A 12,881-nucleotide genomic window follows, 5' to 3' on the forward strand; every position below is an offset into this window, starting at 1 on the left:
AATCGAACCTTTTTGTAAAGTGTTATCCATGCACCTGATATCAAGACACATGATACAGAAAACTTTTATTTCAAATAATACATATTTATTAAATATAATTAAATCATTACTGAAAAACAATGGTTTCTGATTTAATTCCCTTAGGTTGTCTTTACAAATTTCAACCTCAAGGTGGGAGTCAAACAAGACTTTAGTTTAGAGTTTGTAGGATGATAAATCACCTTTGGTGTCATGATGCATTATGAATCGCATATGATTTCAGATAGTACTTTGTTCAATGACTTTTAAACTGGAAACATGAGTTCAACGGCTCAGATAAACTTGTTCCTTTTTTATTAGTCTACTTGTTTGCACTTTGAAAAAAAAGAAGAAGAAAAAAGGAACTTTTAGATAATTTAACATAACACGTGACGTGTGGGTGCCCCCACCCTTACCTGCAGTCTATCACTTTAATGATTTTTTAGTCAAGATAAAAAAAATACAAAAATCAGTGCATCTTTAATATTGACGAAACCATGTTCATTCTACTATGTATAGCCAAATTGTTATGCCTGCATCTTTCTCGAGAGTTCAGGAGTAGTTTTCAGCCCATTCACGTGCATCATTCTGAACACAACCGTTTCTTCTCTCACCGACCTACTTCTGTTTAATTGGATAAGCATTCAGTCTCTACCGAGAGAGAGAGAGAGAGAGAGAGAGAGAGAGAGAGAGAGAGAGAGAGAGAGAGAGAGAGAGAGAGTGTGAGTGTAAGTCCGGCTGGACCCACACTGTGCAAACCGTTATCCACCTGCAAAAAAAAATGCGTTCATGGAATCTGCACATTCCTCGCTGACGTCACGGCGGATCGAGGAATGGAACGGTCGCCGCGCGAAACACGCTGTCGAGCTGTTATGATGTTATGAAGTGCACTTTGGAATATTTCCGCGCGACACGGAATGTCCCACGGAAGCGCAAGTGAACAACAGGTGGATTCCGAGGCCAATCCAGCCCTGGAAGTAGCCATACTTCTGTGTCTCTCCGCCCCTACGAGTAACCATAGCGAAGACACAGTAAAATCCAGCGTACCGGAAAGAAGCTGAATAACGCGCTCGCGATGTGGATCATTTCAACGTTGACGTGACACTGGGCAGCGTTAGTAAGCGTTAAGATTGACTACTGACACAGTTCATTCGGAATTATGTCACTTTACATATGATATCGTATTTTAATAGTCAGAGGCTGTGTATTTCTGTCCCAAGGGAGTGTTTGTAGACTTTTGGAGTTATAATGCCTGTCAGTAACGGATCGGTGATGGATTTGCCGTCGGAATACGTGAAAATAAAGGCGCATTACGGAGGGTGAGTGTTGTAAACTTTCACAGGTTAATGGTTTAAAGTCGGCCTGTTGTTCAGTGGCGTCAAAGGTCGGAATATGTCCGGTTTTGGGCAGATTAATGTAAACAGAACTAACCTCCCACACCTGGAAAACTTTGACATATTGAATGTTTTGATATTTCTTTCAACTTAAGATTCATTTGATTGACTTTTAACAGATGTATATTTAGTTATTTTGGAGACGTTTTATATTTTGAGAAATATCATTAAAAGTATGAAGACTCTTTTAGTTTACTTGAAGCATGTTGCCATCTCATGGGTGCCACCATATTGACATCACATGACCACCAGCCATGCCATGCAATTGACCAAAGTTGGTATGTTTTTGACCAGCTAAAAGTAAACAGTAACTTACTAAAGAGAGCATTTTTCAGTATGAAATATTGTTGTGTGGCTCTTATTGCCACTTGTTGCTCAGAACACCTCTACTGTATGCTGTTGCATACCTACATCTTTTATTAGGATTTTGATTAGTATTATAAAAGACAAGTTTCAGTGTTGACAAGTCAATCACCTTCAGACATTTTTGATTCTGCTGGTTGCTTGAGAGATCTTTTGAAGAGGTGAAGTCAGATCAGTGTTATTCCACCAGCTTAGCTTGAACTGAAGTAAAATTAGTGACATGGCTTGAATTGGCTGCATTGGTTCTGACCCCTGCTGTGTCTTCTGTCATTAAACAATAGAGAATTATTTACTGTTTCCAACTTGTAATTATCGTCCTCAGGCTTTAAAATCTAGGCTTTATATTTTGATTAAATGCTTTTGGCTGAAAGTGCCGTGATGTAGGCGGTCAGGAGAGAGTGAGATAACACAAACACGCACTGTCTACATGCATCATTGTGAATCATTGTTATTAATCACATCATCACTCAGCAGCTTCAGTGCACAGAGGGTGATATCACCCGGGTTTTGGTCAACAATGTGAATGATTTAGATTCGTTTTCGAAACCTCAATGTGTAGTCGTACAGCATTCTTAAACAAGGCCTTGACCATGTCTTGAATATGGCGTCATTTGATTTTAAGGAATAAAATAAGGATTAAAAGGGATTTAGGCGAATCAAGACAAATCAATTCTTTGTTCTAATTGTAGTTATGAAGGAATCAATTAAAACAATTTGCAAATAATAATTTATTTTAAAATACGCCCACATTCACTCATATTCATGTCTAATATCTCGAAAAAAGCAAACGTCACTTTCAGTTATGAATTACATGAATCATGTAGGCTAAATGATAGCATATTTTTAATTCAAAATGGCAATTCAAATGGTCGTTGACCATTTCTGTCATAAAAAAAATAGTCAAATATTAAATGTTTTGCTACTTACATCTTACCACGCACTCTTTTACCATTAAATCTAAAGTGTCACATTGGAATTCGCACTCATCTTCTGTGAACAGTAAGGCCTGCCATTTTTTATTTGATTGACCATCTCAATCATTTTGGCATTGACGAGCGTTGAGGCAGACCAGCCTAAAAATTTAATCCATCATTGTCTATGGTGGTTGTTCTTAAAGGAATGGTTTGCACTAAAATGAAAATTAATTTATGAAAAATCTTTTGGGTGAACTTTACCTTTAAAGGGGTCATATGATTCTATTTTCAAAGATTATTATTTTGTGTATTGAGTGTAAGAGAATATGTTAAAAAACTCGCTTAAATGTAAAAAAAAATACATATTTGTTTCTCCTCTATGCCCAGTCTTTCTAAAATGCATTGATTTCTACAAAGCCCCTCCTTCCGAAAAGTGCAGTGTGCTCTGATTGGCCAGCTGACCCAGTGCGTTGTGATTGGCCAAAGACCTGGAACTTTTGTCGGAAATGTAAATCCCCTTTAAATAATCGCGAGCTTCAGCTTCCAAAGCAATTATTAAGACAGTTAATAATGTTGTACTCGTCAATTTTACCATATCAGTTTGTGCCAGAGTCGGATTCTGAAAATACAGATGACCAAGCCGATCGATCGGAACCAACTTTGCAAGCGTGACTTCAGCAGAACGTTTCACGGTGGCAAGTTTTTAATAAAAAAAAAATCTCTTAACTTTCAGATACGATGTTATAACCTTGTACTCTCCCAGCTTCAGGAAACTGTCCTCCCTTAAACGCGCTGCACACACTCAAACATTTGGGTTGTACTGTTCTGGAACAGTGTTGTAAATAAATCGTAACCAGGGATTCCTAATTGCGTCCACTTTAAAGTCCACCAAATAAAGTGCTTTTGCTCTCGCATTGAAACACAGTGTCTCCACGACATGGTGGCAACATACTTGGATAACTATCTGAAGCCATGCCTTTTTTCTTTGCGTATGCATTTGGGCAGGCATTATGCAAATATTTCCACATAGTGACGTGAGGGAGAATTCGATCGAGGCGTTTCAGCTAGGCCTGGTTCTGCATTCTTTTAGATAGAATAAATCTTTTTGTGGGAGACTTTGAGTTTGTAACTTTGCAGATCTTATACAACAGCTACATAACACACTAAAGCAAAAGGAAAACATGAAAACACGTCATATGACCCCTTTAACACTTATCTTTGTAGTGATATTAATTTTCACACCTTAAATTAGAGAAGGTAACACTCCAAAATAGTTACTTTTGTATAAATACAGTTTAGAAAGAGAAGTTCAATCTTTTATTCATTCATTCATTCATTCATGTTGTAAGTTCATGCTGTTTTATGGGGTAAAAAAATAAATCGGCTTTGATTGTATTTTTCTCTTCCGTTTCAAGTGTAATATTTAACTTCACTTATTTACTTAGTTTTTCAAATAATGAGGAACATGGATTCTTTGCTTTTTTATATTAATATTCATCTCTGGGGTGGTTGTTTTGCATTCCACATAGCAAAGCATGAGATAATGCACCATACATCATTGTTGAACTGCATGCTTTACATATTTATGCAACATTATGTCCAGCTAGCTTAGTGGGTGGAGAAAGACCTTTGAATCAAGAGCACAATTACCTGTTGGCGTGCCAGTGAACTTGGTATAGGAAGTGAAGAGTGAATATAGTTCCTCACTGTCTGTGGAAGTGTGAAATATCTCTTACATGAGTGTGTAAAAGAGCTCTCTAAATTTGGGTCAGCCTTTTTAGTGCATTTTGAAAGCCTTGGTGATTCCCACTTCTAAAAATATTTTGAAGGAAGTTAGCACCAGACGGGACAGAAATTTTGGTGACTGGCTGACAACCTGAACCAGGCAGTTGCCTAGCAACAAGTTATAAGCCTCAATAATGACACTTTTTCACAGATTCCAGGCACTATTTATTCAAGCACAGACCTCTCGGTTTCAGTCCAAAACATTTCATTGTTGAGCAATCAAGAGAGAGATTACACGGTTTTAAATAGCACATCTCTACGGGGAAATTGCCTGTGAGTCACCTGAAGTGTCACGTTTTTGCTTTGTACATTTGTAATAGAAGTTGTTTGTCATGCTGGTAAAAAGTGTACGCTGTTTTGCCATACATAAAATGTCACTATTACTTGACAGATACTGATATTCCATTATGCCTTGAGTCTCAGCGACAGCCCTATAGGCTATGCAAAGTTCAAACAGCTAAAATGTGCCAGGGGACGGGCCTGATCTTTTTTTTTTTTTTTTTTTTTTAGCCAATCAGAAATGCTTTCTGCTTGTCAATCATTTTGCAGGTTTGGGTTTGATGATATGTTTAAGGGTGGGGTTTGTGGTTGAAGTGTTGGGGGCTGGTCTCAGTGGCTAAATCTAGCAAAAAAACTTTTTTTTTAAACAGGTTTTTAGAAAAAATAAGTGTGTGTTAATTTTGTTAATGAAACCTATGGTGAATAGTCGTCAACAAGCTTTTTTTCTCATGACTAAAGGCTGAAATATACACTTTATACTTTATATAGCCTACTAAACATATTTTAAAATACTAGCGCCCCCTTTGTGTAGTCCCAGACTAAAATGCATGTTTGAGGTGTTTTAACTGAAAGCGGCTTGCACTGACATATCTTAAACTATGTCACTGCCATCTCAAGATGCACACCAGAAATGTTTTTTCTAAGGCACGTTTATAAAAGCTACAATCCCCTAATTAAACGAAGGCCTAGTCCTGGCTTAATCTAAACCATGTTTGTGAAACCGCGCCATACACTTGATAACTTTGTAAATAGTTACAGAGGAAAAACTGGAATAAATTTCTCAAATCGTTGTGATAATCATTTTGAGCAAAATAATTGTGATTATCAATTTAACCATTATGCAGGATGACGAAATGTGACTAAGTTTTCATTGACTAAAATTATGAAATGCCCAGACATTTAGTCAACTAAAACTTTACTAAACAAAAACAGGAAAAGGTTGACTAAATATGATAAAAACGAATAAGTACAATTGACACAGGACTAAAAAATTACCACTACCGTATTTTCCGCACTATAAGGCGCACCGGATTATAAGGCGCACCTTCAATGAATGGCCTATTTTAGAACTGTTTTCATATATAGGGCGCACCGGATTATAAGGCGCATAGAATAGAAGATACTGCAGTCAAACGTTTGACTGGGTTTGCGTTATGCAGTGGTCACCAACCTTTTCAAGCCTAAGATCACATCCAAAGTCCAAATGAATACCAAGATACCTTGTTTATACTCGACGCGTCCGCATGAGCGCGAAGTTAATAAAAAAAATAATATCCGTCTGCTCAGGCAGATTCGGCTTAACAGCGCGCGCGCCTCTGAATCCGAAGATGCATGACTTTGAGCCGAATCTGCCCGAGCAGACGGATATTAGTAGTACATCTCATCACACCGGCACCCAGTTTGCGCGTCTAAATCAGTTGTATGGTCTGGTGTTCAGTCTAAAACAAAACAGTTGCGTCAAGTATAAATGCCTCGTCTCTTTGGGGAGTTGCGCGCGCAGTCAGCGGAGGCTCGCGCTCCGGTGTCAGGCGAAAGTATAAACAAGGTTTAAGTCAGCGGTTGTTTAACAGACGTTAACATAAGGCGCCAGATCCATATATAAGGCGCTCCGGATTATAAGGCGCACTGTCGTTTTTTGAAAAAAATAAAGGCTTTTAAGTGCGCCTTATAGTGCGGAAAATACGGTACTACCGTTCAAATTTTGCGATTGCAAGATGTTTTTAATGTTTATGAAAGAAGCCACTTATGCTCACCAAGGATGCATGCATTTATATGATAAGTAAACAAAAGTTTTCTATATATATATATATATATATATATATATATATATATATATATATATATATATATATATATTTTTTTTTTTTTTATGTAATTTATTCCTGTGATGTCAAAGCTGAATTTTACTCCATTGTCACATGATCTATCAGAAATCATTCTAATATGCTTATTTGCTGCTCAAGAAACTATTTTATTACGTTATGGATTTTGCTAAATTATAATGGTTCTTTTACATAACCATAAACAAACCTTCATCTCTGCACTGAATTAACATTAACCTGTTAACCTTTGACCAATGACAAAAAAGGAGTGTTTAAACACACTTGAGTTTAACTTCACTCAACCATTGGCAGCCTGCGCTGCCAGCAGAGAGTTTAACTTGGCAGGTATTTCTCATTTCCATTTCCAGTGCTGGACTTTAGTCCAGGACTCATGAGGTTCAGAGAGATTTGATTTGCTACAGCAACCACACAGACAGAACTGTAGATAATGCGCACCACCCATAAATCACTACCATATGGTTAAACCACAAGTGAAACTTTTGGGTCCATTATAATGTAATCAAAATTCTCATGTTACCAATGACATTGTTTTTTTGTTAAATTAAAAAAAGCAATTATGTGAGACGTCTGAATGCACCTCAGAAATGTAGTCTGAATTTGAGAACAAAACATTCAGAATCAGTGATTAGGCCTTAAATTCCACTTAAATTCTTAAGTTTTAGTGCTAAGTTTAGAACACAGTGACATCATAACGCGGACTTAGCATCCTTAAACCTTTTCCCATCAATCAAATCTGTGGGAATTTGAGTTTATATCCAGTACTGAACCTGATGACACTATTCTCCATAGAGACAGGACGTAGTTTAAATTCACCGAGCTTCATCTCTCGTGTGGGTTTCCTCATTGGCTAGTTGCACCATTTCAGGTCGGATTTATAGTTTGGAAACTCAAGGAGCAGGGTGTGTTCTTGATGATTCAGCCTGTGCATATGAGGTACAGCTGTTACCCAAAACTGCACTCAGCTGGACAGCTCATCATCCAAGGGTTTGAGGATTGTTTCTTTACAACAAGAAAGAGGCAGGCCACACATGTAGGCTATTGCAGTTATTTACCATGGAGCCAAAGATTTAATTCTAAAAGAGAGTTTCAGAATTCACCACAGTTCTGGATCCTCTGTTTAGTTTGGAAATTTCAAACACACATAGGCCTAATATTCTAGAACTTTGTATTAGCAAAGTCTGGATGACTGACTGTGATAATATATGTTACTTAACCTTTTCTGCATGATATAAACATTACTTTAGCTTGCTTCTTTTTGTCAAAAAAGATTTTAGAATTAAGTAAGAATTTAAAATTATATTCTATAGAATGCTACTGTTCAACAGTTTGGGTTTTATTATTTGAAAATAATTATCATCAAGGCTGCATTTATTAAATCAAAAATACAGTAAACAGTGAAATATTATTATGATTTAAAATATATTTTGTCCTATTTTAAAATGTAGTTTATTCCTGTAATGTCAAAGCTGAATTTTCAACATCCTTACGCCAGTCTTCAGATGTACTGCTCAAGACATTTTTTTTCTTATTATTAATATTGAAAACACTTTAATATTTTGTGAAAACTGATGCATTTTTTTCCAGGATTCTTTGATGAATAGAAAAGCATTTATTGGATATAGAAGACTTTTGTAACATTATACATTTCTTTACTGCTACTTTTGATCAATTTGGATAAGGATTACAAATAAAAGTATACTAGCATATACTTATATAACCTTTTAATTTGAATGCTAGTGTATGTCTAAGACATTTAGGGGTTATAATCACTGGGTTTGAATTATTTCCATGTTCATATACCACATTCATCTTTATATTTAAGTTAGACAGATACGTCCTTGTGTCTCTTGACACTTTTTTTCAGTACTATTAACATTTTGGATGGTGTTTTGAATTTGGGACCGTCGTCCATTCCTATCCAAAACACCATGATAGTGCCATACGTTTTGTTAGTGTTTGTTAAATGTTAAATGGTTATCAGATCATTTTCACAAAACTCAATCTGTAGTGCACTAATTCACACTATCCGATTATGAATCATAAAAAGAGGTTTAGCTGCCGACTAATAAGCTACTGTTTAAAGAAATCTGTTTAAACATTTTTTTTTTTGTATAAAAATCCCTGATTAAAATAGCACTGCTAATTTTTCAAGAGAGGTGTGTCTGCTGTCTTGATGAATCTGCTGAATCTCAGTGTTTTCCTTAGAGGAGTTTATTTTTTGACGTTGTGATAGCTGCTAGTCACACCTTTGTCAAATGTTTGAGTTTATGTTATGCTGTGCCAGAGCAAATTGCCAAATGCATGTGTGATCATCATTCACAAATCAAGAGTTCAGATTGAATCAGAAACTCCTTATTTATCACCTCTGTTGTTCTTCTATTCAGTGCAAATAACATTATTGCCACTCTTATGATTCTCTTATGACTCTATTTCAGAACCACCATTCTCTGTTTTAATATGGAGTGAGAAATTAACACCTCTGAAATGACTTTATTTAACTGTTGGCATCCTCAGGGATGGTTAGCACTTATTAGTGTTAATCAGAAATGTTTCACATGGCTCGCTCTGGAATTGAATTTCCCTGCCAGCCTCTTCAGTTGCGTCAGTGCCGAGCGAAGCGCCATCCAAACGGCAGGTGCTCGAGGGACTCCTAACGTTTATCAGTTGATCAGGCCTTAGAGAGTCGTGCAGTAGGAGATCCTTTCACCCCAAGCTTCAGTGCGGGCCAGTTGCACGGGGGCTGAGCGTGGTTGGGGACGGATGGAGGCATAAGGGCAGAGTGGCAGATGATAGACTCATGATGAAGGTTTCCCCGCTGAGGGGCAAGCTGCTATAGAGCTCATCTCAGCAGAAACACACACACACACACACACACACACACACACACACACACACACACACACACACACACACACACACACACACACACACACACACACACACACACACACACACACACACACACACACACACACACACTCGGTATAGCTGACTTGTCATACATCACATTTTCCATCCACAAAGGAACTGTGGGAGGTCTGTAGAAAAAAGAAATATTGTAAATGTCTAAATTCAATATTTCTAAATGAAGGTAATTTTATACCTAAGTATATATATACTTACTTAGGTATAACATTTATATTTTTCTATATAAGAAAAATATAAAGTAAAAATGTATGTTGCAATTGAACCAAGCTCTTTGTATGATTAGATAAAGAAATGTATAATAATTGATGATAAATTATAATTTAAATTATTTATCATGAATCTTTTTTTGTTGTCACATTAATATTTTAGCAAGTAAGCATTTAAAATAATAATATTATTATTAATAATAATAAACAATATTGTATAAATGGTCTTTATATTCAACATTTCTAAATGGTTTTAAAGGTCAAAAGAAACATTGTAATTTTAACCAAGCTATTTATATGATTAGACAAATAAAAATGATTTAAAATAATTTATGAAGAATGATCATTTATATAATTTATGATAAAATATGTTTGTTGTCACATTTAACATTTACTAAGGATTACGAATAAAAATAAAGAATATAGTTTAAGTATGCAATATTTTAAATATAGATATTTAGGTGTTGTATTATAATTACACGTTTATATTTTATTTTTCTAAATGTGTTTTTTTCTTTAGCTTTTAATAAAAAAAGGTTGCTAAAGAATTGCAATTGAACCAAACTCTTTATATGATTACATAAAAAAAAAAAATGTAATTTATAATAATTGTAGATAATAAATTATATTTAATCACATTAAAAATAATCACATTATGAAATGAATGTTTTTTTCCTAAACACGTTTGGAACAATTAATTGCCTCCTTTTATCAAATACTTTTTGCAACCTCCTTTTTCCCAAGATAACAGCTCTGAGTTTCCTCCTATAATGCCTGATGAGTTTGGAGAACACCTGACAAGAGATCAGACACCATTCCTCCATACAGAATCCCTCCAGATCCTGCAGATTCCCAGATCCATGTTGGCGCTTCTTCTCTTCAGTTCAGCCCACTCATTTTCTATAGGGTTCAGGTCAGGGACTGGGATGGCCATTGCAGATGATTGGTTTTGTGCTCAGTGACCCATTTTTGATTTGATTTTGATGTTTGTTTTTGGATCACTGTCCTGTTGGAAGATCCAAACATGGCCCGTTATAAGATTTCTAGCAGAGGTTGTCAGATTTAGATTTTTTTATCTGTTGGTATTTGATCGAATTTATGATGCCATGTATCTGAACAAGATGTCCAGGACCTCTGGCAGAAAATTAGGCCCACAGCATTAAAGATACAGCAGAGTATTTCATTTTACACATGGGGTATTATCCCTGTGTGCACCAAACCCATGTTTGCTGCCAAAAAAGCAAAAAAAAAAAATTTCATCTGACCATGTAAGATTATACCACAAAAATGAACATATATCGGCTGATAGCGATATGATGGCCTATATGTCGTGCATCCCTAGATTTAAACATTTCTTAGTAATATGCTAATAAACACTTGTGCACCTGGCTTAAACAACCATCTCTATCTGAAGTGATTCCGTGCACTGTTTTCTTGTACTTGGCTCTCCGGCAGCTCTTTCCCTATGCAGTGTGAAAGTGGGACAGGGACCAGACTAGGCAGCTGTGTACTAGAGGTTCATAAGAAAAGTCTCTTGTATCCAAACAGATGTGGCTTGTTTGGCTGTGGATGCACAGTGTCAGTCCAGTGTTGCAAATTAAAGCTACAGAGAACATTTAGAGCTCCTCTGAATAAGAGATGCAGGAATCTGTGATGTGATTCTGGACTAACCTGTTGACTTTCTTACTACTGTACTTGTGTATGGCTGTAGTTGAAGTTTTTTGGGGATGCTAATTAAAGTACTGCCACTAAAAATATAGAAACTAAAAAACGAATAAAAATAATAATCTAAAACTTGTTGACTTCACTAATTGACCAGTCATTTGCTGGACAAGTTGTTGACTATTTAGCCATCGTGACCCATTCCTAGCATAATGTTATACAACAGCTAGTGTTTAAATGCAGAAGTCCAACTTTAGGTTGCTTCTTTTATAGTGTGAAATAACTTATCTTGTATCATTTACCTTTAACCAAGGAACCAATGTAACCCTCGTTCCCTGAAGGAGGGAACGGAGACTTAGTCGATCGTACCGACTGATGGGGATCATGCCAGGGAGCCAGATGTCTTCGATATAGTATACAAATCAAGCCAAATGAGCTTTGGCAGGTGCGCAATCCACGCCCCGCCCTGCAGCGCGGGTATAACAGGGAAGTGGATGCACCCACCATTATTCTTTTCGCATCGGTTGTTATGTCGATATCTCTGAAAGTGTACTTTAATAACAAGCCTGTGTGTGTCGGCACTTCTGTTGGAAGCTCTCCCAGTGCTGACGTTACAGCTTCTGAATCTCTTAACTGCTGTTCTCACAGCAACCTTTGTGTTTGTTGGCTGACGGTCGGTTTAAGGGCGAGGAAAGTGAGTGCTTCACTGACGGGGTTTCCCGTCCCGTCTCTTTGCGGGGGGACGTCTCTTTGAAAAAAAACATCTCTTTGCTTAGAGACTTCCTTCCCTTTCTGCAGGCCTCCGAAACAGATGAAGAGCTGATCTGAGGTTCTAAAGCTTTGCGTTCTGTCCAGATAAGTCCGTAAGGCGCGGACTGGACAGAGAAAAGCTAGGGTTGAGTCTGCCTCCTCCAGGGGCAGCGCTTGCAAGTTCACCACTTGATCTCGAAAGGGAGTAGTGGGAACTTTCGGCACATATCCGGGCCGAGGTCTCAGTGTCACCTGAGAGTCAGCCGGCCCGAATTCCAGGCACGATTCGTCTACCGAGAAAGCGTGCAGGTCCCCTACCTTCTTGATGGAAGCCAGCATCGTGATGTGCGGCAATAGAGGCAACATACACTTTGAGGGTGGAGGGAGACAGCCCTCACTCCAACCCCTCTTGCAGGAAAGAAAGCACCGATCCGACCGAACAAACTTGGGGGTTTTCTCTGTGAGAAGAACACCAATCGACGAACAGGTTCCACCTCGATGCATAAGCCAGTCTCGTGGAGGGGGCTCTAGCAGAGGTGATGGTGTCTACGACAGCTTGTGGTAGACCCTCAGAACCTCCACTTCCCGTCCAGGGACCAGACCTGGAGTCTCCACAGGTCTAGACGTGGGTGCCAAATGGTGCCCTGCCCCTGAGAGAGAAGGTCCTCCCTCAGGGGGATGGGCCAGGGAGGGGCTGAAGAGAGGAGTATGAGTTCGGAGAACCAGGTCCGGTTGGGC

General features: G+C 37.7%; 1 protein-coding gene across 2 annotated transcripts in view; it reads left to right on the forward strand.

Annotated features, from left to right (window-relative positions):
• Nucleotides 1-676: 676 nt before the first annotated feature.
• Nucleotides 677-12,881, forward strand: part of prkcz (protein kinase C, zeta) — a 111,113-nt gene continuing 98,908 nt past the window's right edge. Inside the window, exons 1-2 of one of the 2 annotated variants that reach the window (XM_084388946.1) lie at nt 727-1,131; nt 1,239-1,337. In XM_084388946.1, the coding sequence (XP_084245072.1) occupies nt 1,267-1,337 (71 nt within the window). In that variant the 5' untranslated portion in view covers nt 727-1,131; nt 1,239-1,266. Of the gene's footprint in view, nt 1,338-12,881 lie in introns of both variants that reach the window. The other variant, XM_084388945.1, reaches the window with a different exon arrangement.

Source organism: Rutilus rutilus (assembly GCF_951802725.1).
Source record: "Rutilus rutilus genome assembly, chromosome: 19".
NCBI classification, from domain to species: Eukaryota; Metazoa; Chordata; class Actinopteri; order Cypriniformes; family Leuciscidae; genus Rutilus; species Rutilus rutilus.